Raw genomic sequence first — 27,134 nt, forward strand, 5'->3', positions numbered from 1 at the left:
ATAAAACATAATAATGAAATACTCCTTAAGTCCCTTTAGTGGCTGGGTGCTAACATGAAATTCCCAGTATACACATGAGGACAAAAGACATTTTTTTTTTGAACCTGAGAAAATCCAAGCCATCTACTTATCTCCTATCTCTTGCCTCGCTGCACTCTGAACCAACAGGAGCAAAAAAGAATATGCAGCTTCTTTCTTTAAACAGGTTAGCAAAAGACACGAAGCATTAAGTAGCACTTTTCATCTCAATTTCTTCATGCCTACACATATATGAATTCTGAGTGTAATTCTTGAAAGCACACATGAAATAAAAGTAATTGTTAGGCCTATTACAGTATATCCAATGTACTTACTGTATAATTAATGTAAGCGTGTATTAAAAGTTTTTAAACTACATTAAACTGTTGCTTCATAAGGTGGTACTGAATGCTTATGATCAAACTTAAGCACTATAAATTAATCATAACTGAAGTATTACCGTTTGTGTTTATAGCAAGCCTATACTACCTTTTTTTTTTTAAAAGCTGTTTTCACTTGAAGTTCTGTTTCTTACACTTACAGAGCCACTGTATCTAGCCACTGCACCTAAATTCCACAGCGAAATACTTACTGTATCCAAAGAGGCAGAGGCTCTTAAATCTGGTAAAAATCCAACTTCCAGTAGGTGAAGGAGGAAGCTTTGGTCCTTAATACCATAGACACGGTCCAAGAAGAGTACCATGGGTGCTTTATGATCAGGACAGAAATTTGCAGACATGTCTGGCTCATTTACTGTGCCATCTACACAAATATATAATGCAATTTTTAATAGTAGATAACTGATAAAACAAGAAACACCCAGACAACGAAAGACACTATAATTACATTTGATGTGTAAAATCACGTTCAATGAAAATTATATTCTTGCTCAGTTTTCTTGTCTGCTCAAAAAGAATACTAAGTTTTTATTATTTCAAAAGCCCTATTATTTTGCAATTTATTAATCTTTCCCTCTTAAAGGAAATCTTAAGAATGAATGGTAAAGTACTCTACTTGTTTCATTACTATTATGGAGAATATTTATATGGTAAAATTAAAGATAAATATTACTGCAAATATTAAAAATATATAGTAACTGTGAAGTCAAAGAACATTAAGAATTTTAATTTTTGTCTCATGTAAACTAGACTAGAAAGAACATGGAGTCCAAGGGGAAGACAACAATAACATAGAAGTTAACTGTGTATCAGTTAAATCATCTGTGACTGTAAAGGGGAATAGATAATTCTTGTGAAACAGAAAGGACAACAGAAGGAGGGGAGGGAGGATAAAGCTATTTTGCCCTGGAAGAAAATGTCAGACTTGTAGTTTATAGGCCATAGAACATGGAGAAATTAATAGGAAACATGGAGATCATGCCATAAAAACCTCATCCTCTGTTGAGTTTATGCTTTATAGAAAATTTCAGTTTGTATGGTTAACTTGGAAGTTATTTTGTGGAAAGAAAACCACCCTGGATAACCACACTGACTGCTTCTAGGAAAGAATCAACAGTCGCATAACAAGAAAGAACACCATCATCAATACACCTCTGCACTCTGAACTCTGATTTTGAATTATTTTTGAGTTCCAGAGTGAAGAGGGTGAAAACTCAAGTCTTCACTGACTTCCCTTTTAACAGGTAGTGTTAAGAAGGCTGTTAGTTCCACTGACAAAAACTCAGTATCAGCCTCAATGACAGGTAAGGATCCAGATACAGATAAGGAGCTGCGCAGTTTGATGCAGAGAGAGCAGCAGGTCCATGTGATGCCCTGTATGGTTAAATCATTAACAAAACCAAGTGGGCAAAGTAGACACAGTTGCACTTCAATGCAGACAACTCTAAGCTAATGCGTCTGCAGAAAAATAAGACAAACCTACATGATACTGAGCTTGCAACTGACATTACAAAGAGATCCTAAGGTCATCACTGACATTCTGTGAAACCATCAGCTCAATGTGTAGCAGTGAACCAAATAAGTCAACAAGATGCTGGCACCATCAGAAAGGGGTATTCAGAAAGAGGGCATCATTTTGCTGCTATATAAAATAGAAAATCAATACATAAACCAAACTATTGTGTGCCCACATTATCAGTACAACCTGCTCACATCTTGTGTACCTCCCACAGCTGTTTTCTGTATCTCAGGACTGCAGAATAGAGATAGTGAAGGTACACAGAAGGGCAACTAAAATGATTCAGGCAATGAAGCAGTTATGATGAGAGACTAAGACAAGTTGAGATTCTTCAATTTGGCAAAATGAGGACTGAGAAAGGATATAACTACTTAAAACGCTTCTTCATATAGCAAATAGTGAAGTTCTGGAACTTATTGCCACAGGAGTTTGTGGCTACAGACATTATTCCAAAGGGATTAGATACATTCTTGGACACCAGGTCCAAAAACACATACTAATGGGCAGGGAGGTACACTCTAATCTTTCTAAACAAATGACTGGATAATGTGGAAGTACAAAGGGACTGAGTCCAAGCTTACACATTCTACCTAAAGAGGTAGCACCTCAGTCACTGCTGGAGACAAAGTATTGGGATGCATGGCCCATTAATGTGACCCTGTATCGTATTTCTTAAGTTCTTACATTCTCTGCTCCACAGGAGTAAGTATCTGTTCTAGTGGAGCAGCTCTAATTGATACATATCTAATTAAAACCTGAAGAACAGTTCTCTGCTTGTACTCAACTCTAACAAAACTGCTCTATTTTACACCAGAAGGCTCATGTGCCAAAAGATTTTTATAAAAAGATGAACTGGTCTAATAAAAGTATTGAAGTTACCTTTGTTAACTGTTGACAGCTTTAGTGGTATACTTATAATCCCAACCAAATCTTCAGTTGGCACTAAAGAGCGAAGGATTGACCTGATTCGAATAGCTTCCCCTTTTCCACTTTGAATAAGCTGTTAGAAAAAGTTTATCAATTAAGAAATTTAGTACTGAGGGACATAAGAAAAATTTCCTCAAACTACTGATATTAATATGATTTTTTCAAACACTGGAAAAAAATGCACAGAAATTCAATTTATCCCAGCACTCTAATGGAGTTGCTGATTTTCAGATGATCCTACTTTTGAATCTGCCCTAATTTTGATATCATCTCAATAATTTCACAATATTATAAATTCTCAATAACACAACCCCCCCACATGGACAAGATTCCTAAATCAATCAGATAAAGTGATGAAACTGAAAATTTTTGAAAGACTCATGTTACTCACAGAACCTACAGTGCCAAGTTTTGAGCTTGCCTCTTTATACTATGAACAGATGCAAACCTGTCTGATGTGTCTATACATTCTTCTATGATTTCTATGCAGTAAAAATTTCAAAAGGCATTAACGACGAGGTGACCAATTAATTTCAACTTCTAGTAGAAATTAGGTATTCACAATCTGTGTCTCTGAAAATCTCTTCCAGGAATTTTCTTAATATGAAACTGCTATCTCTGGCAACAGACAGCTACATACAGCTTTACAGCTAGTAAAGTTAATAGCTTTGGTAATAGTAAATAGGAGGCTACAAGCCACATTTCTTGCTTCTTGTTGTACTGAGATACATATTGCATTTTCAGCTGGATTTATGCTACTAGAGAATTTTAAACACTGACAAGCAAAAGTCAGTCTAACTAAAACCAAGTCTTGCAAGTAGCTGTTACAGGCATTACAGTCAAAACAGTTATTTTGCATATTTTTCCACGCATTCATGTGGTGTAGATGCCATATTTCATCAGTACACACAAAAGCAGCCTGTATCACATTCTTACGAAAATTATTTTTATGGCTTTCTAGAGAACAGTAAAGGGTCAGTTTCAGAAATTTCATTGGTAGTATAAATGTGCAACACTAGTAGTTCATCTTTGCTTTGATACCATAGTTATATAAAAATTCTCAAAATTTTAGATAAACAAAAAAGCATAAGGAATCAAAAGACCATGATTCTTTATAAGCAGCTTGCAGGGAACACCTGTCTAGATACAGTGAGAAATGCAATAAAGTCCACCTTCTGAAGGGAAGAAGCCTTTGAATATAGAACAGTTTACTTAGACATATACAGTTCTGTTTACAAATCTCCTACATTTTCTGAGCAAGTGAGAAAATGAACTTACATGCATTTCTGGTGCACAGCGTCCAAGTAAATCTATGAGAGCTGAGTAAAATGACATGATTGCATTGCCCATGTGCACAATCTCCTCCTCCCCATCATCATCATCACTAAAAGGTAAACAATAGCAGTGAGCATTCTTGCTAATGTAAGTTTATAGCTCCTCTCTGGAGCTAGATCCATGATCCCGAGACTACTAATCAGACATACTAATTTCCTCTGGCTCCGTATTACAGGGGTTTTATCCCTAGAGTAATCATGCAATTGAACAGTAATAACTGACTTCACATGAGCCTTCTATCTTCCTCTTTCACTTTACCTTAGCTTCATTCCACAACAGCCTTCTCCTTTGCTTTGTCCTTCAGGCTTCTTCTCTTCTGTAACTCTTATTCCACTTCTATATAGCTCATGCTTTACGAATTCCATATGACAATTGCTTGTGACAATTGCAAATCTCTAATGCTCTATGTTTGTATAATGCCTTATACAACAGGGCCTATTACCCACATATTGCAAGCATGATTAAACCAGCTATTAAATAATCATTTGCCAAACAAGCATTCACATTTACTTACCCTTCTCTTTTATATGCCTGGGAGGGAAGGTCACGAGTAGGATTCTCTGAGATCCTGATAGCTTCCTGCATAGCTGCCAGCAAACCATTTCCTCCTTCTCCCCTAAGGTCTGGTCCAAAGCACTCTGGCCGTCGAATAAGGAGCTTGACAACAACACTTGCATTTTCCTCAACACTTTCACCTGAGGACCAAAAAGCACTATACATACTTTCTCCTGAAAGGTATCCTTAAGTCAGAAGACAACTGCATTTTCCCCCTAAATTTTACAAAATATAAAACAAATACTCATCCTTATTTTTGAAAACAAAAATGTATCAAGTTGGCAGCATTGGACGTGCTTTATCAAAAATATACTGAGGTTTAAAAGTGACTGTGTAGACTTGCCTTGCAAAAGTTTTACTACACTCAATCTAGAAAGGTTCACTTTGGAAGGTTAATTTGCTTTTTACGAAAAGGCTACTCTCTCTGGTATAAAGGCTAAGGGTCCCAGGAGACAAGAAGTCTGCTATTGGGGAGGGCGGGAAGGAAGTTTTGACTCCAACCAACCCCCCCTGCCTATCCCTTTCCCCCCTCTCCTGTGGGACAGGGAGAAAATAGCAGGAAGGCGTGACGACTCATGGATCGAGATAACTACTGTCTAGTACAGAAAGAGTGAGCTGTGCATGCAAGCAAAGCAAAAAGACAAACTCATTCACTGCTTCCCAGGCAGATGTTTAGCCAGTTCCTAGAAAGCAGGGCCTCAGCACTCATAATGGTTGTTTGGGAAGACAAGCACCATAACCACGAACATCCCCCTCTTCCTCCTCCTTTCCCTGAGCTTTCATTCCTGAGCACAACATCATGGTCTGGAATATCCCTTTAGTCAGCCTGGTTCAGCTGTCCCACCCGTGTCCCCTCCCAACCTCTTGCCCACCCTGAACCTACTTCACTGGGGCTGGGGAAGGAGGGGAAGGGGCAGAGTGGGAAAAAAAACCAAGAAAGCCTTCACACTGCACAAGCACTGCTCAGCAACAGTCAAAACATCGGTATGTTATCAACACTGTTTTAGCCATAAATGAAAAGCACAGCACTATACAGGTTGCTATGAAGAAAGTTAACTCCATCCCAGCCAGACCTACTACAGGGCATGAGAGTTATTTGATTTTTAATGGGCCCACTGAAGCAAGGAATGTTGCTTAACGTCATGTCCTTAGTACTTCATCAGTGGAAAACTCATCTCAGAGTTTCATCTTCTCAATATGACTAAAGAATAAAAAAATATATTTTAGGTTAAATATACCTAGAGTGAAATCTCCTGATTCTTTCTACTGCATTTTGAAATATTTGTTAAATCTTCTGCTTGCTATTTAAAGCCTGAAATTGAATACTTCATCTTTTCTATATACGAAAATCACATTAAAATCAGTTTTAAAGGCCATGGCTTGCCTGAAACAACCCCATTTATAACAGCTTTGTGTGAAAAACTGTATATTTGAAAAGGGAAAAGAGTGGGTTTAACTGTTGTATAAATTCAGTACAGGCAGACAGGTTGTGATCTAAATGCTTGCTGAATAAAAGTCATTAGGAAAAGGAACCTTCATATAAATGAACTCTTTTTATGTAACTAACTGCTTTGTGGACTCCAGTTAGTGGCACATGGAAGCGTGATAGGAATAATAATTGGGTCAAAAGCTCAGCTTATGGTTAAATGCAACTGTTTAGAAATTCACAGTGGCTACCTTATAAGAATACTGATAGTCTGTAGGAAGATATGAAATTAATGGGACATGTAGGAAGAAAACAAATTACAGGAAAAGAAACAGTTCACAGTCACTGAACTTGTGATGTCAGTAGCTTGGGTCATTAGTATCTACATTTTACATGCAAGCTACAATACTAAACCAGTACAGAAACACAAGTAGCAAGTTTATATTAAACTGAATGTTGCAGCTTTAGCAGCTATCAAAAAAGTAGGATTAGAAACTGTGGTTTAGCTAAAAGAGCAGCAGTGGTGCTACCAGGAAGCCAGAATCAACGGAAGGCAATGGTAGGTGAGATAACTGGGACAGACCGGCTCTAGAAGGAGCAGTTAAATACTTTAAACATGTCAGTCTTGTATTTTTCCCACTTAAAACACAGGTATGATCTTGATATGGAACACAGGACAAGAGGAAACGGCCTCACGTTGCGCCAGGGGAGGTTTAGATTGGATATTAGGAAAAATTTCTTCACCAAAAGGGTTATCAAGCACTGGAACAGGCTGCCTAGGGAAGTGGTTGAGTCACCATCCCTGGAGGTATTTAAAAGACGTGTAGATGTGGTGGTTAGGGACATGGTTTAGTGGTGGACTTGGCAGGGCTAGATTTCCAGTTGGACTTGATGATCTTAAGGGTCTTTTCCAACCTAAAGGATTCTATGATTCTATACCCTAACTACTGACTTTGCACAGATTCTGTCTTTTTTTGTTGTTTTTCTTTCTTTCTCCTTTTCATTCACATTATTTTCATGCTGCAGGGAAAAAGCAGGATTTTAAATCTTAAAGTCAACAATTTTAGTTTCATTTGGTTAAAAACCTTCTAAGTGAAGATTTTAAAAATAATGAGTTAAGTAAAATCTAATCTCAAAAAAATTCACTACATACCTCTCTATAGATATACAAATGATCATCAAAACACACACAACGTTCAGCTACAGCTACCAGATGCTCCTGAATCCTTGCACGTTTCATGTATTTTTTGAGGAGGCAAATACAAAACCCCCTTAAAAATTGTAAGGGGCTGTTTGAATCCATATTGCAGAATCAAATAGCAAATACAAATACAATTATAAAATGTAATTAATTTTTAGCCTAATAAAAGCACTACCAATATTGTTTTGAGTGGCTCATTTCCAATACAGTTTAGACCTAGATGTTAAAAATGTACCTTGATTCAGGCAGTTTTCGACACATCAGTGATAGCTTTGTGAGGAGCGCAATTTAGAGTAAAAGGAAGCACATATCAGCAAAAGCCCCTTGCAGGTAGTTTTAATTTAGAATGTGCAGGAAAGAAACTTACTTTAAGCACAGAGGTCAAATTAATCTTTAATGTTGCCATACTGAAGTCAATAAAAGTTTATCAAGAATTAATTAGTATACATTTTCAACTTACAATTTCTTGTACGCTGCATTTGCCACGAGAATCTTATTCTGACCTCTGTGTATATATTTCTTTTCCATATCCGTTCTGACAGGATAGCAAACTGCTGAAAATAGCTTTAATATCTTGCAGCCTGCTCTAATGTACCTCGCAGGCCAAGTTAATGAAGAATTTTAATTAAAGAAAGAAGTTTTGCTTATTCCAAGCATTCAATGACCAGAATCAAAATTCATTCATGTGTTTACAAGTGTGTGTTTGTTGCTTTTATCTCAACAATCCAAATATTTTACTAATTTACATTTGTAATTGTCCTCTCAAGCAGAGGACATAGAGAAATTAGTAATCTGATTTTCAAAAGTACTGTCTCCAAAACTGTCATAATGAGAAGGTTCAAAACCCCAACCGTAACTGTTTTTCAGAAAAAAAGCAGGTGAAACACTTGAAACTAAAACTTAATTCTACTGACTAGCAGTCCATCCAGCAAAGTTTACTCTTCATACTAAATAAACTATCACAAGCAAGAACAAAGTTACCTTCATCTAAATATACAGAGTACTGTTAACATTTCTTTATAAAATCAACAATAAAAAACACACACTTTATTAACTCAATGACTACTTGTTCTACATTTCTTATATCATAGTTTGTCAGTTTGTCAAGTTAGTTTAGCAGCTCACTCAATAGCTACAGGCTTATCAACTCGTGAACATACTTCAGGTATGTTTACTGAGCTGAACAGTAAATAAGTTTATTGTTTCTGTTTCAGGTATTATTTGCTAATTTCAGACCAATAGTATGTGAACAGAACAGCCAAAACCTAAAAATTAGACTCTTTAAAATTATTTCCCTTCTGGCTGCCCCTAGCTGTCATTTAAAACACTTTCCATATTGGCGACAAGCTAGGTGGTGAACAGACAAATCTTTTGATCTCATCTAATCTCTAATCTAAATTACTAGTTTGATGAAAAAAATCCACATGAACTGGAAGACGCTTTTTGTTTAGTGGCATTCAGATAATCTAAATTAGATTTTAGCATATTTGTTTCATAAATTTTAAAAGAAAATTGCCCACGGAAGCAAGTGTAAGATAGTTACCAAAGGAGAAGATTTTTTTCTTTTTTTAAGATATCAGATTTAAGGTACACAGTCAGGGTGCTTTACAAACACCGATCCCTCAAAACTATGTAAACATGTGACCTATTGGAAATTTGCTTTTTGTAATGCAAAATGGCTTAATTACAAATGTGTAAATCTCCCAGTGGTATAGTGGCCAAGAAAGGTCTAAAATCAGTGCTCACTGGTTATGTTTATAGCCAGCATATGTGGTATATGTAAATACCACAGTTTACTTAGTGAAAGAATTCCTAACATCATTTGCTACCTTAACAGGTTACTCTATTAAATTATGCAAGTTGCAAAAAGAGTAAGGAAAAAATGCAACGAACTATGAAGATTCAAAAAATTACGATAAGCACCATATACCAATAATCTTGTATTTGCAATGAGAACAGTATGCATTAACCTCTCTTCATCCATTAACATATTTTTACGGTTACAAAAGTGATTTTAAGGAAACCTTTTGATGGAATTTGGATGCCAAGAAATTACACTTACTGTTAACAAAAACTGCAAATCTTAAGAATGACAGGTAACGTTCACCCTCTATTGGATTCCATCCAATGTCTGGATATCCTTTAGCCAGCAATACTGGACAACTCTGCAGGCCACAACCCGCCAGGTAGGTAACAACCTACAATACAGAAGCAATCATTTATTCATGTGTTTAGAAATAAATTTCTAAAAGTAAGTATGAAACAAAATGAACATAGTCAATTTTTTTAATAACAAGGTTTTTATATACTAGGTGTTTCACCTGAGAAACTACCAACATAGCTCATTATTGCATCAGTCTTAGTTTCTAGCTCTTGCTTTTGATGATGATGAAAAAAGTACTCTCTCTTTCTGAAGTTACCTAATTATATGATGACACAACAGTACAACATCATGAACAAATGTGGAATATGAAAAGTAGAATAAAATATTGTGGAATTCGGATCTTTTTTTACAGTACATAAACAACAGTCAAAATACTATTTAACAACTTTAAAAATTGCATCAATAACCATGTATGGCTAATTTGCTACAATAGCAAAATAAATATTACATCAAAAGTTTATTTACTGTAATTCCGATTTTAACAGATAGAAAACAATTACATTTTTCAGAAGACCAATAAATATCAGTGAACAGTTTTAACAGTCTGAAACCAGAAAGATTAAAATTTTTGTTAATATGTAAATTCCAAACACAGCATTTCTTATCAAGAGGAATACGTTTAACTAAGAGAAATCTTTGAGAAATGATGACAAATTTCATTAATTATAGCAAACTGAATTTCTGAAACGTACCAGAATGATTTCTCTATCATTTAAAAGGAAATGTGCAGATAACTGCACAAACATGTGATTTTTGTTTTTATGTAAAATACACAAAGGACAACATATGAACATGATTATAGTACTTAAATATATTTTGAACTAGGTAATAATAATCAAGAATCTTTCATGAACCTGTAAAAAGAGATGCAAATTATCATTTCTTACAATGGAAGGCAGCCAAAAACAGGTGGCAAAAGGGAGATAGGTTTTTCTATTTGGAAAAGGGAGAAACATTATTCTGCTTAAGTGTCCTATAGCAATTCCATCATCCACGAGATCATATTTAGTCATTACCTAATGCCCTAAGAGAGAAACTAGTTCTGAATTCAGGAAGAAGAATTATACCTCTGCTGATACAGTATACAAGTTGCTTCCAAAAGGCTGCAACAGAGCAAAAATGGGCTGATGTGAAAAATTTGCTTGTTACAGTATGCAGTAAGGAAGTTACTCAGTGCACTTGGTGGAAAAAGTATGCAATTCCTAACAGGACTTGATAGTTTTCTAGTATCCATTCAGAAGATATGAGTGAACAGACACTTGTAGGAGTCTAGAGATGCAGCTTGTATAGAACATGAGAAAACTTGTAGAATAAATCTCTTCTCCCACCTCTTTTCAGATTTTATAATACTACCACCAAACCCCATAATTTTAATCTATTCAGTTTACTACAGTAAGTCGTCAGCCTGTGGGATACTTTTCTTGTGCAATCCCCTACCTTCCACACATTCACACATATGCAGTAAAAAGAGATCAAATATGCAATGGCAAAAGTTCAGAAGTTGTTGTCTATGTGTAATTTATTTGCTTTGAACACAGGCTTTATGGTACAAGCTTTAGTCACCCAGAAACGCTGTATCATTCTGTGAGTAGGGTATGTATGCCACATTCATCGAACTCATAGCTATACAGTATTTGTTCTTTCTTGTTATTCAGTATATAGATTTATTTACTGAATAACATCCACATACTGCACTAGATAAAGTTACTGACTCACCAAAGTTAATATATTGCAGCCAATACATAACCATTCTTACAGCTAAAATGACTGATGAATTTGGGAAGCCCAGTCTGAGACACACACAGCCTGATTTTTCAGCATAAAATACTGTGTATGTTACAGCTGATACCTATTAGTGTTTGAACATTCAGCACTTGTACGGTGCCAAGTATTCCAAGGTAAGCAATCAGCAAATGAGGAACATGCAGTTAATGGTCAACAATGAAATTCAGTTTAAGTGACTTGCCCTACAGTACTTTCCATGAAAATATGAGACAGTCACTAATGGCATATCCCAAGGGTTGATACTGGGGCCAATACTGTTTAATATCTTTATTAATGACAGGACAGGGTGCACTCTCAGCAATTTTGCAAGTGATACAGAATTGATAATTGTTCTCAACAATACCTTTATCTAATTAGTATATTCCCATGCTCTCTCACACCCTTCCCATTCATATTCTTGTCTCTTCTCCTAGCTATCCCCATCATACGTCCATTTATTTCCATTTCCCAACTTTTCCTCTCCCACAGCATATGCTGATCAACCCCCCCCCCCCCCCCCAACTGGTTCTAGTCTCATCACAGGATTCTCCCATACTGCACAGAGGCTTTCCCTGTGCTAAGCTATCATTTAGGTGCTTAACTGTTCTCCTCCATTTATATTAAACCCTGCCTTCTGTTTTCTGTTCCCCAATGCTGTGCTAGCACATATCACTTCCTTTCCCTGCTTTCCTCCTCTTCTGACTGTGCACCCATCTTCCATCTCTTAATCTGTTTTCCTTCCTGGATACACAAAGAACTTTCATGCCATTTTTCATATCCTTTTACCCACCATTTCTAGTTCATCCTGCCTCTCCTCACATTTCCCTTTATTCCTAACCATTGCCAATGACCTGAGTCCTGGATTCAGTTTCCTACTGCAACTACCCTTAAAATCCTGTTCCAACTTCCCTTCTTCAAATACCTGCCCTTCCATTCTCTTAGCTCTTACCTCCATCCCTATCAATCTCTATGATTTACTTAAGCCAAAAGACCTGCTTCCTTTCTTCACATTCTCCTCTTAATTCTCAAATTTGCTCCTCCCCAAACAATGTTTCTTCATATGCCTTTCTCCTGTTTCATGCCTTTTTTCTTGTCATCCTTTCTACCTGATAACAATAGTGAAAGGATGCCGAAGATAGAGATAAATCTCTTTTGCTGTGATTCCCACTAAGCATAAAGCAATACCAGGGAAAATACTGCTCAGTCAATCTTATCTTGAGACAGCACATACCTAGAGCAAGTATTTCTGAGGAGGTCATATCCAAAAATTACTATGATCAAACTTGCCCTTTTCCCTTCTAGCACAAGTAGACTATTTAATAAATAGGTAAACAGGTCAGAGTGATCACTTACCTTATCGAGATCCGGCTCCTCCAATGCTAGTGCAAGCTCATTGTTGTCCATTACAGAGGCTGCTGCAACATCTAGTGGTGTCGAACCTCTCATTGAGGGAAATGCTGCAGAAGAAAGTTAATACACAATAATTAAACTCAGTTTGCAGTAATCACAGTCATGCAGCAGAGGGCAGCAATCACACTGGAATCTAGAACATAAATGTATTAACAGTATGTTGTATGGCTGTTCTTCAATCAAGAACATGGTTAACTATTTTAAAGAATGTAGAAGAAATGCTTAAATTTTTTTCTGACTTGACATCCATACCTATAAGCATACTCAACCACACTGGTTTTAAATGCAGATGAAGAAATCAGTATTAACAACATGGCAAATCAGAGGATATTATATTATTTCTTTAGCAGAGGAACATGTTAACTATGTAATTCTGCACAACAATTCAAGAATTTAAAATATGCCTATATTCAGCTAAAAGAGACATTTTCAAGCTTCAGTGTTACCTGTTTTCTTTCTTTTAGTCTTATCCCATTTTCTGTGTTTAATATGGGCAAATGCAGGCATTGAAATGGTCACCATGAACAGCTAAAGCACTGTGAAATCACACGCTAACTTGCCTTGCTACACCTTATTAATATAACCACCTATCTAGCCAAGACAATTTTCCTTGTGTTACAAAATCTAATGCACACACATTAAAAAACATACATTCAGTGTTCCAATGGAAAAATATGAAATTCACATCAGTGGCTTAAACTTTAGAGGGAAGGGAAATGAAACCAGATGAAACAGGCAAGCACCATAAAGGGTTAATTTAATCTTAGATTTCCAATCACAACTATTTTGAATGGAAAAAATGTCAAACTGTATGGATTTAATCAAAATTTTTCAAGGTACTTAAAAACACAGATTTAGACTATTCTGTTCCTAGTACAATTAACAGGCACATAAGGATGAAAGGAAAATAGAAAAAAAAAAGAGTTAGAGGTGAAACCACAAAGTGGTTTAAGCTTCAGAGAGGCTTCATCACATGCTTCAACTTGCTATACAAATTAGATACTAGTCTTGTGATATCACAGTTCCTCCTGGTCTTGCTTTTAGCTGTTACAGCTACATGACGTACCCAGTCCAACACTGCTGTTTTCCAGTAAGTAACTAAGATGCTCAAACATGGCCTTTTGGTTTTGACGACTAATTCGACAGAAGTAGCACAGGAATCGACAACAGCTTGCCACCATCTTAGGAAAAACGATCTGCTGAAGAAGAAAGTTGACAAAGCAGTGAAATATGTTAATTACCAATCTGTTCCAATTCTTCTTCCTGCACTCCTAATAAGGAAAGTATAGTGAAGTTACCAAGGTGATAACCAGCTGACAGTTGCTTTGCTTCTAACTTAAGAAAGGACCTGCGTTTCCTTTTAACTTTTATATCCATTAGGTCATTAGGTTTGAAATGTTGAAAAATCATTTTGCAGAGGACTATAGGGGACATATAAGGGGAAAAAAATGGAGAAATAATTCCCATCAAAGCAATTTGCAGACTAGCAAATGCAGTTATACAAAAACTCTCTCTTAGCAGCATTACGATAACAAGTTCAACCCCCAATATTAAGTCATAGCAGAATAAAGAATATTCAAGAACCTTAGTTTATCCTCCCATATTACAATAAGAATATACAGTCTTCATATAAAACATTTCTACAAGACTCCTAACGTTGTTCAATGCATAGGCCTGATAAGATAAAACAAAACATTACATCGCATTAACTATCCAATGCTTTTAAAACCAAAAGCAAAAAAAAAAACCCCAACACTTTATTTACTGCACACTATGTACAAGGATTTCCCCTCTGAAAAGAAAATAATTTCATCTGTAGCACTTGTGAAAGAATGTTTCACAAGTTGCAATTAGTCATAACATCTTCCGAGATGAACAAGTTATGTCATTCTCATATTTTACTGAAAGGAGCTGAAAGAACAAGATCAAAAATCACGGGACAGATTTTTGATGCTTGTTTAAAGGTTTTTCTATCTGATTTATTAAATGTACCATTATACAGCACTTTTTAAAAAGTGTCAAGTTCACTTGCAGATCTATGTCCTAAAGATACTCGCAAAATTAATCAGAAAATTCACTACCATCAAGGAGAATTCTTTTTTAAATAATCTGACTAGCACCCTTTAGGAATGTATTCTATATTCTGTAATATCCAATGTGATATCCGAGCATTTTAATCACAATACCATGGGTTTTTTTCTTCCTATGACATACTACCTCCTTCACTTCGTACCTTTCAACTATAAATAATATTGCTTATACTTTATTATAACAAAGTCTAATAAATGTTGTCTTATTTACAACACAACTCTAATTCATTCTGAGAGGTGCAACCTTTACACTTAATGAGACATTATGTAATTAAAAGCTATATGATATGTATTGTCTTTTCAAGGCATCAGTTACACTTCCTAACTTCCGGAGACTTGATTAACTGCAGTTTTACTTCGGCATAGTTTTTTTGCTAATATATGCGGCTCATTTGTCTATTTCAGTCATGAAGGAGCTATTATGTACAAGCAGCATTATACATGATTTCTGTTCTTAAATGTAGGACAGACGAAAATGAATGAAAAACATTCATTCCTTCATGAAAACATTCAACTAAGCTTCCACTGTCCAAATTTACAGGGATTTTAACAGAATGTGTGCCATAATTTTGTTTAGAAAATTATAGTAACAACAATACTGTTAAAAACTGTAATTTTAGAAATTCCTCATTATTGACAGGAATACGTATGAATATGGAATTCTAAAATTTTCAATCAGTAAGAAACAATTTTGAAGTAAAACGATTCAATTCTGACAGCCAAAAAGGGTGTTGCTTAGGATTCTCTGAAAATGAATGAACAACCAACACCAGAAACCAACATGACAAAGATTCCACAATTATAAGATCTAAAGACATAGTCTTTAAAATAACTGTTTTAGGCATTAAGATACACACTAAAACCTAACTGTGATGGAAATGCTGAAAGCTTGCCCAAGTATTTTCTGGGATACACATTTCACCAATGAAGTACCCTTCCAGGGTTTTGTTAGCCAGTACTAGCAAAATACTTCTAAGGTACTGAGATACCTTCAGCCACACCATATTCCACAGATCTCCTCATCTGTTTCTGACTCATTTATTAATAGCGCAGCTGGAAAGAAGCCTGGCATAAATTTTCTTCAGTTTGAACTGACAAGGTTTTACCTTCTCACCGTTCCTTCAGAGAAGTGTGAGCTATAACACTCTCACTATATGTCTCAATACAGCCTCATGATAAAATCATTTAATCCAAGAAGCTGGAGATCTAGCTTAACCATCTGCTGCCACAACCTAGGAAAATGCCCAATCCCTAAACCAGAAACTACATTGCATGGTTGCTCATTCCATCTCTTGAAGCTATAACAGAAAGAAATGTCCATGAAGCTGGAAAGAGAAAACGAAAGGGAACATACTAACAATCTAGACGTGAGGAACTCGCTTGAGAGCAAGAAAAGCAGTGTTCTAGTGCCTGATGCCACCACTATACTTGAACTGTATATAAGTGACTCACTGGACAAACTCACAGAGAATCAAATGAGTATATAAAACCATAGCTGACCAAGGCATGCTCACTGTTTCTGGCCCTACTCCTTTTTATTCAGCAGAATACCTTACCTGGCAGAAAGATCTGCAGCATGCACAAACATGTGCCTTTTCCAGATTACAGCCTAGTGGTTCTACCTAGGGTCAACAACCTTTCAAGTGAGACTTCTCTGCCAGATCAGAAGTCAAGCATGCCAGCAGATGACAATCACTTTAAAAGCAGTATGTTCTCTCCCTGCAAGGTTGCAGTTCCTATGAAGGAAACTTCAGGCTTGGAACTCAGAAGCAACACTTCTCTGCCTGTACAGTTCCCTGCCCAATGGTTTGTTCTGCGAAATCTCCCCACTACAATATCTAAAATCTGTGCTAATGGTGTGCAAAACTCTTTGTTAATAAGCTTGCTGTGTTATTTCATAGCATGACTGTAGCCCTGTGACTCCGTAAGAAAATTATGGGTTCTGAATCATGAGTATCTCAAAGTTTCCACACTTAAAGGGAAAATGAGGCACTGGAGTCTGGAATAGATCAAATTCCAAACACACCCTATTTCTTGTCCATACTTCTTCATAAGATTTCTCCTCCTATGCCAGTTCCAGTTCAGTAGGTGAGGTTTTGGATTCCTTCTGAGGCACCTAACTCTACCCATTCATTTCATAAAGACAGAGACATGAAACAGGAGATTTTGGGCGGCCAGACACATTAAATGCTGCAACACCAGGTTACCAAGTAATTTTCTAGGTCTGCATTCCCTTTGAAGGATATAATGGTAAGTTCTGTAAAGTGTTTTTGTAGATCTGTGTTACTGCAATTTTCTATGAAAACATTTTTAATAGAATTAGAAGGCATTGTGGGGTTGTTGTTTTGGGGATTTTTCGTCACCTTTGACTATGTTTACATTGTAGCAAAAACAGAGGGTTGTGACATCTATAAATTAGGAAAGTAATAATCATCTTATAATTAATTGTAGCTTGCCTTGAACTCAAATATGAACATATTAAAACAGAATGACTAAAACCAGTATGTGAATACTTTGTAACACTGTGATGGTATAGCCAGACACACGTATAAGTGTTTTACAGAAGTATATTATCTACGTGGCCAAAGAGGCAAAGAAAGAGGGGTGTAGCTGCACATCGAAGGCATTCAAGCAATGAAAAGTTGCCAGACAGAGACAAGATAAGCACAAGGTAGTAAAATGCGCTGAAAATTGTTCCAAATACATAAGAATGAGTGGCCAGGCAAAAGAAAACAAGGCAAGCGGTATTGGGATCAGAGGAGACCCCTCTTTTTGGGAGGGAGGCAACAGGATAAAAACCATCAGGCATAAGCAAAGAGAAGAAAGAAGACCGCTTCACTTCTGACTTTCTTCAGTAGCCTAAATGTCCAGTGAAGCTTCTCAAAATTTATGCCACTCTGCCTTTAAACTAACACATATATATTCAAGCATAATGCAAAGAAATGGGAAAATACAACACTGCAAGAAAATTATTGCTCAATTCAAGTATTTGAATTTGACCATTCAAAATTAAGTTGGTGTTAGTCTCTGATTATAGTTTATTGCTAATAACACTTCATCTAAGATGAAGAGGTACATTTTCCCACCAGAGCTACACCTCCCATAAATGCAGCTAACATATATATTTAATTTAAAGTAAGAACAAAACCTTTTCAAGTCCTATTAAAAGACAAATGGAACACCTATAACCTCTCACTAACTTTTAAAAAAATCAAGTCCTAGAATGCTGGGCTTCTCCCTCTAGTACTATAAAAACCATACTATTTTTAACATTAATCAATATTTCAATTTGGACAAGCAAAAATCTTACATGAGAGAGATCTATTTTTCTTCAGCTACTTCTTCTTAATCATCCTAGTATACTTTTGGAAAGCTTCAAAATGCAAAACACACAATAAAATTATGGTGAAATTACCTGAGATCTATCTCCGCCAAGCACATTCACCATCACATCCATAACAGTCTCATGCATGCCCAAGACTCTCATTAAGTTAGGATGCTGATAAAACACCTTGTTGTTCATTATATCCCTATAATGGAAGAAAAGGCAACAATGTGTTTTTAAGAAACACCATTTTAATTTAAATCATGCATTATTAGAGATTTCAGAAACATGCATTCACTGTAGTAACGTAATTTCAAATTCTTAGATTTCAGCATAATACAAAAACACCTGACAACTAAATGCTTCACATTTCAATATGCTGTCATTCCTCTAATTTTCATGAATTCTATATAATAAGAATCTAAACTTTGAAATTATTTCAAAATGGCATTTCTTCATCTTTAAATTGCTCTTACCATCTGTTCTGTTTAAAGAAAAAATGTATTCTGTGATGATCTAAGTGGAAAATAATATATTCTGTTGTTTTAAGTAAAGAACAGGGATCAAGAAATCTAAATCTAATCTTGCCTCTGCAGTAACACCCCTTAATTAATTTTCTCAGTTCACAAAGTAGAAGACACTAAATAGACTTAATATTCAAGGTTGTCTGTTAAATGTGTTTCATCAATATTTCCAAAATTAAGACCATCTGTCAGAAGATGTAAAATGGCATACAGTCCCCTTAAATAGGAATATTTTAACATTTTCACTCTGCCCACCATCCTCTCAACATGTTCTAGAATTCGCTGTATTGGTTTCATAATCCAAAACACAATTTATGTGTTTCAATAGGGAATCCAGGGATTTCTAACATTTTAGGTCAACCTGTTAAAAACAAATGGCAAATAACAGACATCATGCCTGCTTGAAAGAAATACAGAAAACTGGGAATGGAAGATGACTCATAATACAGCACCTCCGGGAAGGGGGCTACACACATGCCAAGTTTAGACAAAACTTACCCTTTATCCCTCCTAGAATTCTCAGCAACTTTACAAACTCAGCATCAGGGACAAATTAGGTAATACTGTCACATACTAAGGAGTTGTTACCATGACTTGCTCAATTCAACTGAAAAGATTAGTCTTTGCAATTTTTACAAAAACACCACAATTTTTACAGTGAAATAGTAAGAATAACGGAAGTTCCTTACAAGTGTTGTAGACAAACTGTTCAATGTTCTTGATGAAGAACAAATACATACAGTTCTCAGGTAATCGTACTATCATTTTCTCTCTTTTTAAATACACCATTTTAATTGAAGTAATTAATTTTCTGTGAAATTTTTTTTCCTTCCAACATTAAATGGTCTAATCTGGCAATTATTCACAAAAAAGAAGTAACAGACATGCAGGCATGCACCACAATACCACTGCTTAACAGAGGTAATTTCAGCAAATTTTCAGAGCAAAGACGCAGAAAAAATATTCTCACATCAGCAGGCATTTTTCTCATAGTTTCTTATAATTTCTTATAAAGGCAATTTCTTATAATTCTGATGTTATAAAGATTAAAATAAGCAGTCTTCTGTGTTCAAATACTTTAAGTTGCCACTGATGGTGGCATAATAAATACTAACCAGTTTGAAATATTTCAGATCACAACAACAATTTGCTGGTTCTACCTAACTGCTTGCATAAACTTTCCAATTAAAAAGACACCAGCAAGTTTATTCACTCATGCACGAAATATAATGTGAGCTTTAAGTTTGGGAAAGATGCAGTATGGAAACCAATAAAGATTTAAGTTATCTGTTTTCTCCAGAGCTGCTAAAACATGTACTTTGAGGAAGCTTTAAGCATTAGGCTTAACTATAGTAAAAGGAGCCCATTTTCTTTAGATGAGAAAATACCTTAGTTCACAGAAACTTTGACACATTTGATACTGCTAGAGAGATCAATTAGAGCCATCTAGGAAATATCTGTGAAAATGAAAATTTCTGGTACATATCTGCATTTTAGTACAGCAGTAATTTTCATCCAGGATCTAAAATGAAAGGATTTACTTATATAACAAAAAGCTTTACACAAACTTAAAAATAAAATTATGTTAATTCCATACCCTAATCCATTAATCATTAGCAATTCCTCCTCTTTTCCCATCCTGACACTGAGAAGTGAGCGAATCTGGCCCAGTGCTGCAAGTAGATTAATGGTATCCTTCACAGAGGCAGCACTAATAGTGTATGCTTTCCTCAGAGCTTGCAGTAGCTCACCAATGCTGTCATATTGCCTACGAAGGAGGGTGTACATAATCCGAACTAATTCTGGATCTTGAATCTGATCTTCCTGGGACCAGCGCACCATGGTCTGGGATATGAGTTCTTTCAGTGTAGCTAAAAGAATAAAATACATAAAATGTTACTAGCTATTTCAACAAAAAAAAAAAGCCAAAAACATGTATTATAGTAAAATATTAGATAACAGCAGACAGCGAGGCAGTTGTCAGAGAACAAAAGAACACAAGCAGACTGAACAGGATTTTTCAACTGGAAAAATAATTTTTAGATCTTTCAAGGTAAGTGTGATGCCCTTGAGAGATGGAAAACAAGAAACATCATCTTAGCGTTCAAGTCAATACCAGCACTGTTGGCAATGAAAACTTCTTAGTTGATCACGATTCTAAGAATCATCCTTGTAAGTTAAATGCTATATTTAAAATTTTAATTTATCCTTCATTTCTACATCAAGATTTATAAAATAACATTAAGTGCAGCACAAACACCTTTTCATTAGGAATGACTGAAATCTAATTTTATAATGCCAAAGAAACATTGTATTTTTGATGATCATCAGCGTAGGTTTGGAATACAGAAATTGGTAATTAAGTTTTCAGTAAACAGTTTATTGGCTGACAAGTATGAGTACAATTACAGCAGAAATATTCATGAATGTGAGCTCTGCTTGCCAATCAATTTTGCCAGGGGGGAGGAGGAAATAAAATCTGTTCTAAACCTACAAAACTGCCAGAAAGGAGGATGAGATAGCCGCCTTTTTAAATCAAATACCCAGTTCAGGGCCTAGCCACGGTGGCTTGAGCAGCTTTTGCTGCTCATTCACTTGATGAATATTTAGCTATTTTGTTGTTCAAACAAAGGATCTACATTGTCTTCAAAAAGATGACCTACGAGGAAATTTCTCAGAATTGTATGATGATGCAAACACACTAAGGAGGAGATGCAAACTGACTTAGAATAGGGGAATTTAATCTGTATTTCCCATCTGTTTGGGGAAAGTCACTACCACTTAGGAATACACTTTCTAAAATAATTGTATTGTTTGGAACTACAAAATGCATATTGCTTGAAGCAGTTCTGTTGTATACATTACACGTTCAATGACCCTGAAAACAATTTTTCTGAGCCCAGAGTTTAGGAAATTTACCTGAAAACTGAAAACACACGTTCCAGTCCTTGTTCCAACAAATGTTCATTGTTGTTATCAGGCAGAACATGAATAATCACCTTCTCTCTTAAAACAATGCAAGTTTCTTTCCACTGTTTCCAGCAAAGCTACCTCTTGACTTTCCCAAAGTTCTTCCATTGGTAAGAACTGCCACCTCCCAATTTCCAGCACAAAAGTGTTTATAGCTAGTGTATTTCCATTTATTTTTGTGTCTACACTATCCTTTCACTTGCTAACTCTTTTCTCTTACAATTTACTTAATGATGGATTTATAGAAAACCATCATTAATTCTCAGATTTTGTTCAATAAACAGGCTCTTTTCTGTGGGGACAGATTCTGTATTTCATTAAGACAGCCCTGTTCTTAGGGGCATGTTATGAATGAAAACATTAAACAAGCCTTGTTCCAAAACACTGTATAACTTTCTTCAATCAAAACAATTTCTTCTTTCAGTGCAACAAGGCAATCTCCTCTTCTTTGATTCTTGCACTAAACTCTTCTTTCCTAGAATAACTAATAATTTCCCATAACTTCCCAACTCATTGAGTGTCACTGATTTCTGGTTACATAAAAATAACACACTTCTTCTGTCAGAAAGTCAATGATCTCATTAAAGAATATAATTACTTACTCTGGCTTTCTGATTGTGGCATAAGGGGGATAAACATGGGATAAAGAGCAACCTGAAGTGGTAAACTCAAGGAGGAGTTAAGGTTTCCTCCTGTGAAATTTTTAGGTCTTTGATAGGTCAGGTGATGGCCTCTCTCATGAGGCTAAAGGACAAAATGTGCACAAGTTCTTGTCTTTTTTTTTTTTACAAATCTAGTTCCTAATTTCCTTAGTACTGCCAGAAATACATAATTTTTGTTGGATTGAAAGGACTATTACTTTCAAAATAATGTGATGTTTTGGATTTTTTTTGTTTGATGAGGGAAAATACCATATGATTCACTCCAAATAGATATTTTCCACTTTGGCAACAAAAATATTATTTGCACTGACTCAATTATGAGGGTGATTTTATACACTTGAGTTAACCGTCAGATATTTATACATGTAACTAAAAGATTATTACAATTTTTAGTACAAACATCATATTCCACAAGAAACACACTCATGAAATGAACAAATGAAGAACAAATTGTTTCCTTGATATTGAATTGTCTACGCAGAGGTTCCATCTGTAAATGCAACACAACGGTCCTGTGTTTTTAGAGCTTCTCTCTGGAGTTAGGAAAATGTTCCTCCATAGCAAGTGTTAGTGTTTCTTAGGCTTTAGTACCTTTGAAGGTTTTGATGTTTTTCTTCTGATAAGCTTTTAAGTAGCATATTGCTATATGTAATTACTTTTAGGCAGTATGGCAAATAGCCTTGGAGAAATCAATTAGCCATATCCTTGCATGGATGAATTTTTGGTTGAAAGATAAGAAACAGAGGGTAGAACTAAATGGTAGTGGTCACAAAGAGGGAGAAACAGCAGTGAAGTTCTGCATATATCTGTGCTGTGTTCTCTGATGTTAAGCACCTTCCTTCCCTAAAAGACCTGAGAAGGGGATAAGCAGATGCAAACAAGTTTGATGATACAAAGTTATGAAGGATAGCAAATATGAATGTAATGGAAAAAAAGGCAGAACTTAAAAGGACAAAACTGAGCAATAAAATGATGAAAATTCACTTTAAATAAAGTCACCATAAATAAAATGAGGTCTGAAAATATAGTCCTCATTTATAAATAGAACAATGAGATGTTAACAGAGATAAGATCTGGCAGATAGATCCATGAAAATCACAGAATCGTTCTGGATGGGACCTCTGGAGGTCATCTGGTCCAATCCCGTGCTCAAGCAGGGCCACCTAGAATCAGTTGTCCAGGACCGTGTCTAGATGTTTTTTGAATACCTCTAAGAGGGAGACCTCCCTGATCAACTTATAAAAATATCAGCTCAATTATCAGTATCAACTCAAATCCTCTGGCAGTCAAAAAGATCAAATCAAAAGCCAGGATTTATTAAGAAAGGAATTATTAAAGCAGAGTACATTATGCCATTATGTTAACCCATAGTTCAGCCACACCTTTCCATCCAACACAAGAGGAGGCCATCAAATGAAGCCCATTCACAAGGCAGGAGCTAAGCCAAGAAGAAAGGTGTTTCTTCACCTAATGGATGATAGAACCCTGAAACTCCCTGTCAAAAATGTGGCAGATGCTAAAGTTCACATTTGCTCAAGTGGAGACTACACAAATATCTGTCAGAAAGATACAATGGGGATATAAAAAGATAAACCTCTTTAGACTCAAGAAATCTCCTGAGCTGAAGATAACTGGAGACTGGGACAGCATTAAAGTTGTAAATATCATATCTGATTGTTTTATTCTTACATGTCCCTAGATAACCATTTGCAGTCACTGTTTAAAACAAGGTATCGGGTTGGATGGATCTAAATCATTACAGCCTGTCTTACCCATCATATTATTCCAAAACTGTAGAGTCTGCTTAGTGCTTCTAGGTCCAAGTGTATAAGGCTCATTCCCAGGATTAATTTCTTATCTGAATATTCCTTAAAGATACAGAACTTTGCAGTCCAGTTTCTACTGCCTAAAACTAGAGACTTCTCAAGTCACCGCTCCCAGCCACTTACATATACTCGCCCACATCTAAGCACAGCAGTACACTCTCAGGACTTCTAGCTGAACTCCTGCAAAGAGGAAAGCCAGAAACACTTGCAAAATTTTACAAACACTTTATTAATAAACCTTTAAGAGGCATTAGAATTAAAACCCTCGGGAATTAAGAATATAGTTCTTTCCAGGCTGCTCTTACACCTTCTGTGTATCGTAGTTTAGGTTTAGCAGAGTCTGCTTAGAGTCTCTTTTTCTAATCAGATGTATTGTGACAGTGATCTGTTGTTTCCTCCCCTCTAATCCTTTCTAGTCTCTTTTGCCCTATACTGAAACAGAGAAGCTGCTGTGTTTGTTGCACTTGAGGAAAAAGATCTCCTTGCAACTCAGCCAAAAGATGAGAACGGATGAGAAACAATCAAACGTGATGACTCCAACATGATCTCAATAATAGTCAGCAATAGTCTGATATTCTTTTCGACTGCTAATAAATCACAAAAGGTACTGTACTGCAACCAAACGTTCTGTAACCAAAATTTAAAAAACAACCAACAAAAAAATGGAGCTAACAGCCAGTGGGAAGTCTATTGTAAGTAACAACTAACAAGTTAACAATCTGTGGTTTCAGTGTAAGTAGCACTCCAAGGAACAAAGTCTCAAAGGACACAATCTATGATTCTTCCACTTAATGCTACAATTGCATCTTTTTATTTTTTCTTGAACATGCAGTGGATATTATTCAACACAGACTTAAGCTTTTCACACAAACGTTCTCATATATCCACACTAAGATCACTTTGAAAGATCCATGGTTCATTGTTTTAACGTGGGAACTGAATTAGGGCATTTGTTCAAGCCAGTAAATTCTATTTCCTGATTTCTGTTCTAGGACCAGTAATCTAGTGTATACCTTCAAAATATATGGTCCTACATGAAAGATTCATATTATAATAGCAGATATCCTCCCTAAGTTAGAGGCACCTGAAGAGCCATAGTTAAGTGAGCCTGACAGCCATAGTTTCTATTCCCAAAATACATGAACAAGATCATTGATCTCCTTTAATTTCTACCTGCAGAAAAACTAAAGAGCAGACATATCACTCACTATCTTAAATAAAAAGTCTTTCTTTGCCATTTCTTGTGTGTGAGGGGTACTATCCCTTTTATCACTCCACAAGCCTCTAGTTTGGGAAAGGAGGTGAAGGGCAGGCCAGCAGATTAACCTGTAACAGAAGCTGGGAGCAATCTGAATAGTGGGCACGGTGACATCGATAACCAGCTAAAATAGTTGCTAATGTTTTTCCAATTTTTAAATTTGAACAAGAAATTGCAGTGCCTTAACGATCTTTCAAGGCTGCACAATGAGTGCCCCATATATATGCTTTATCTAAATTATGACTTGACAGTTACAAAAGTCCTATCATCATAATTAGCACTAATTTATTGCCTCAGTGTGTTTATTCTCCGACTTCTAGCTTGTTTTTAAAAACACATTTTACTAATTCATCATTAACACTAGTTTAAATTGCTGGCATTCCTCTCCTAAGATAAAAGTCCATTGCGAGGAGATATGAATGCATGCTTAGGGGAAAGGAAGATTTCTTTGTAGAAAATAGTTCCTTCCTATGAATATTCACACCCTGAACATGTACGAACAGACACTCAAGGCCAGAGACTTTTAGCTTTGGCAATAGGTACACGCCATGCACACCACCATGTGTGAATCACTTGTCCAACCGGTATTTCTTGCGACTCAAAGCTCCAGTATATGAAATATGTAAATGGCTCTGTTACAAGGACCAAACACCATGTGCCCTGAGGCTTCAGGAGTGAATGCTTCCTGATTCATGACAACAGAATCTGCATGAAGCCTGAAGAAGAGATGATACTTCCCAGATATTGAGTAGGTCCTACTACCATTAAAGAGAAAGCAGATGCTAACATCTGGAGAATAAAACCCATTTTCATGCAGCACATGAGATTATTATAAGATTTAAAGTATTTACAACCTAGTATCAAACTTCACAGACCAAAATACGCTTTCAGGGCAGGATAAACCCTCTCTGGTGCTTTACAGAACAAACAGATCATGTAAGAGGTGTCCCGAGTTATAAAATAGCATTGCTGTCTAATCTCACACAACTCTTGATGAAATGATTAAGTCTGAAATGAAATTAACTGTTCTGGGTCTGTACAAGGATCTACTGCCAAACCAAGCAAATTGGAAACAGAAGAGGAGCACTTACTGTCATTCCTGGTTGGAAGACTAACCTCAAGTCACTTGCACAATTCTGCACGATATTTGGGTGGTGTTATAGAAACTTAGAGCTGACAAAACCCAATCTTGATTTGCAAAGGCAATGAGAAATCTCAGCAAAAATTTATGTTCTAAAGAAAGACCTGGAGGAATTTGGCTTTTTGCCTTACTTATTCCTCACCATCCATAGTCACTACTAAGGACTGAAAACTCATAAACATATGACAGCAAAGACAAAATTTCTGAGATTCACACTACACATCAACCTCACTGGGGGTAATACATGGCAGTGAAAGCCAGGTGAGTTGCTCAGAGAGGCAACAAAATGCTCATGCAGATGGTAGAGGAATGGCAAGCACAGAACCCATCTCGCCTATTTAGACCATGAACACTCCTCCTGTGTTAGGGAATAGGGCATGAGAATGTACACGTACAGGAATACTACTCAGAATAAAAAGTCTGTGATTTCAAGTGTTTTGGGGTGTTTATGTGCGTGTATGTATGTTTGTGTGTCTATGTACCCTAAGAAGAGGTAGTATTAGGAAGGAATATGAACACTTTGTTTTGCTACTAGTCCTTCCCTGCCAGTAACAATCAGGTACAATAAATAATTTATTAGAGGAAGTAGAGCCAAAAGAACAATATACCTTCAAAATGCAA

The 27,134-nt window shown here is 36.1% G+C and overlaps 1 protein-coding gene across 4 annotated transcripts in view; it reads right to left on the reverse strand.

The window, feature by feature from the left end:
- The window catches only part of RYR3 (ryanodine receptor 3), a 249,473-nt gene that overhangs the window by 85,524 nt on the left and 136,815 nt on the right, over window positions 1-27,134 (reverse strand). For 2 of the 4 annotated variants that reach the window (XM_075503016.1, XM_075503012.1), the window contains exons 39-47: window positions 20,254-20,527; window positions 18,223-18,337; window positions 13,784-13,913; window positions 12,661-12,764; window positions 9,442-9,577; window positions 4,712-4,892; window positions 4,141-4,246; window positions 2,815-2,935; window positions 611-780 (exon numbers count right to left, since the gene is read on the reverse strand). In XM_075503016.1, coding sequence (XP_075359131.1) covers window positions 611-780; window positions 2,815-2,935; window positions 4,141-4,246; window positions 4,712-4,892; window positions 9,442-9,577; window positions 12,661-12,764; window positions 13,784-13,913; window positions 18,223-18,337; window positions 20,254-20,527 — 1,337 coding nt within the window. Of the gene's footprint in view, window positions 1-610; window positions 781-2,814; window positions 2,936-4,140; window positions 4,247-4,711; window positions 4,893-9,441; window positions 9,578-12,660; window positions 12,765-13,783; window positions 13,917-18,222; window positions 18,338-20,253; window positions 20,528-27,134 lie in introns of all 4 variants that reach the window. The other 2 variants (XM_075503015.1, XM_075503011.1) reach the window with 1 other exon arrangement.

Source organism: Mycteria americana, chromosome 5, assembly GCF_035582795.1.
Source record: "Mycteria americana isolate JAX WOST 10 ecotype Jacksonville Zoo and Gardens chromosome 5, USCA_MyAme_1.0, whole genome shotgun sequence".
Lineage (NCBI taxonomy): Eukaryota > Metazoa > Chordata > Aves > Ciconiiformes > Ciconiidae > Mycteria > Mycteria americana.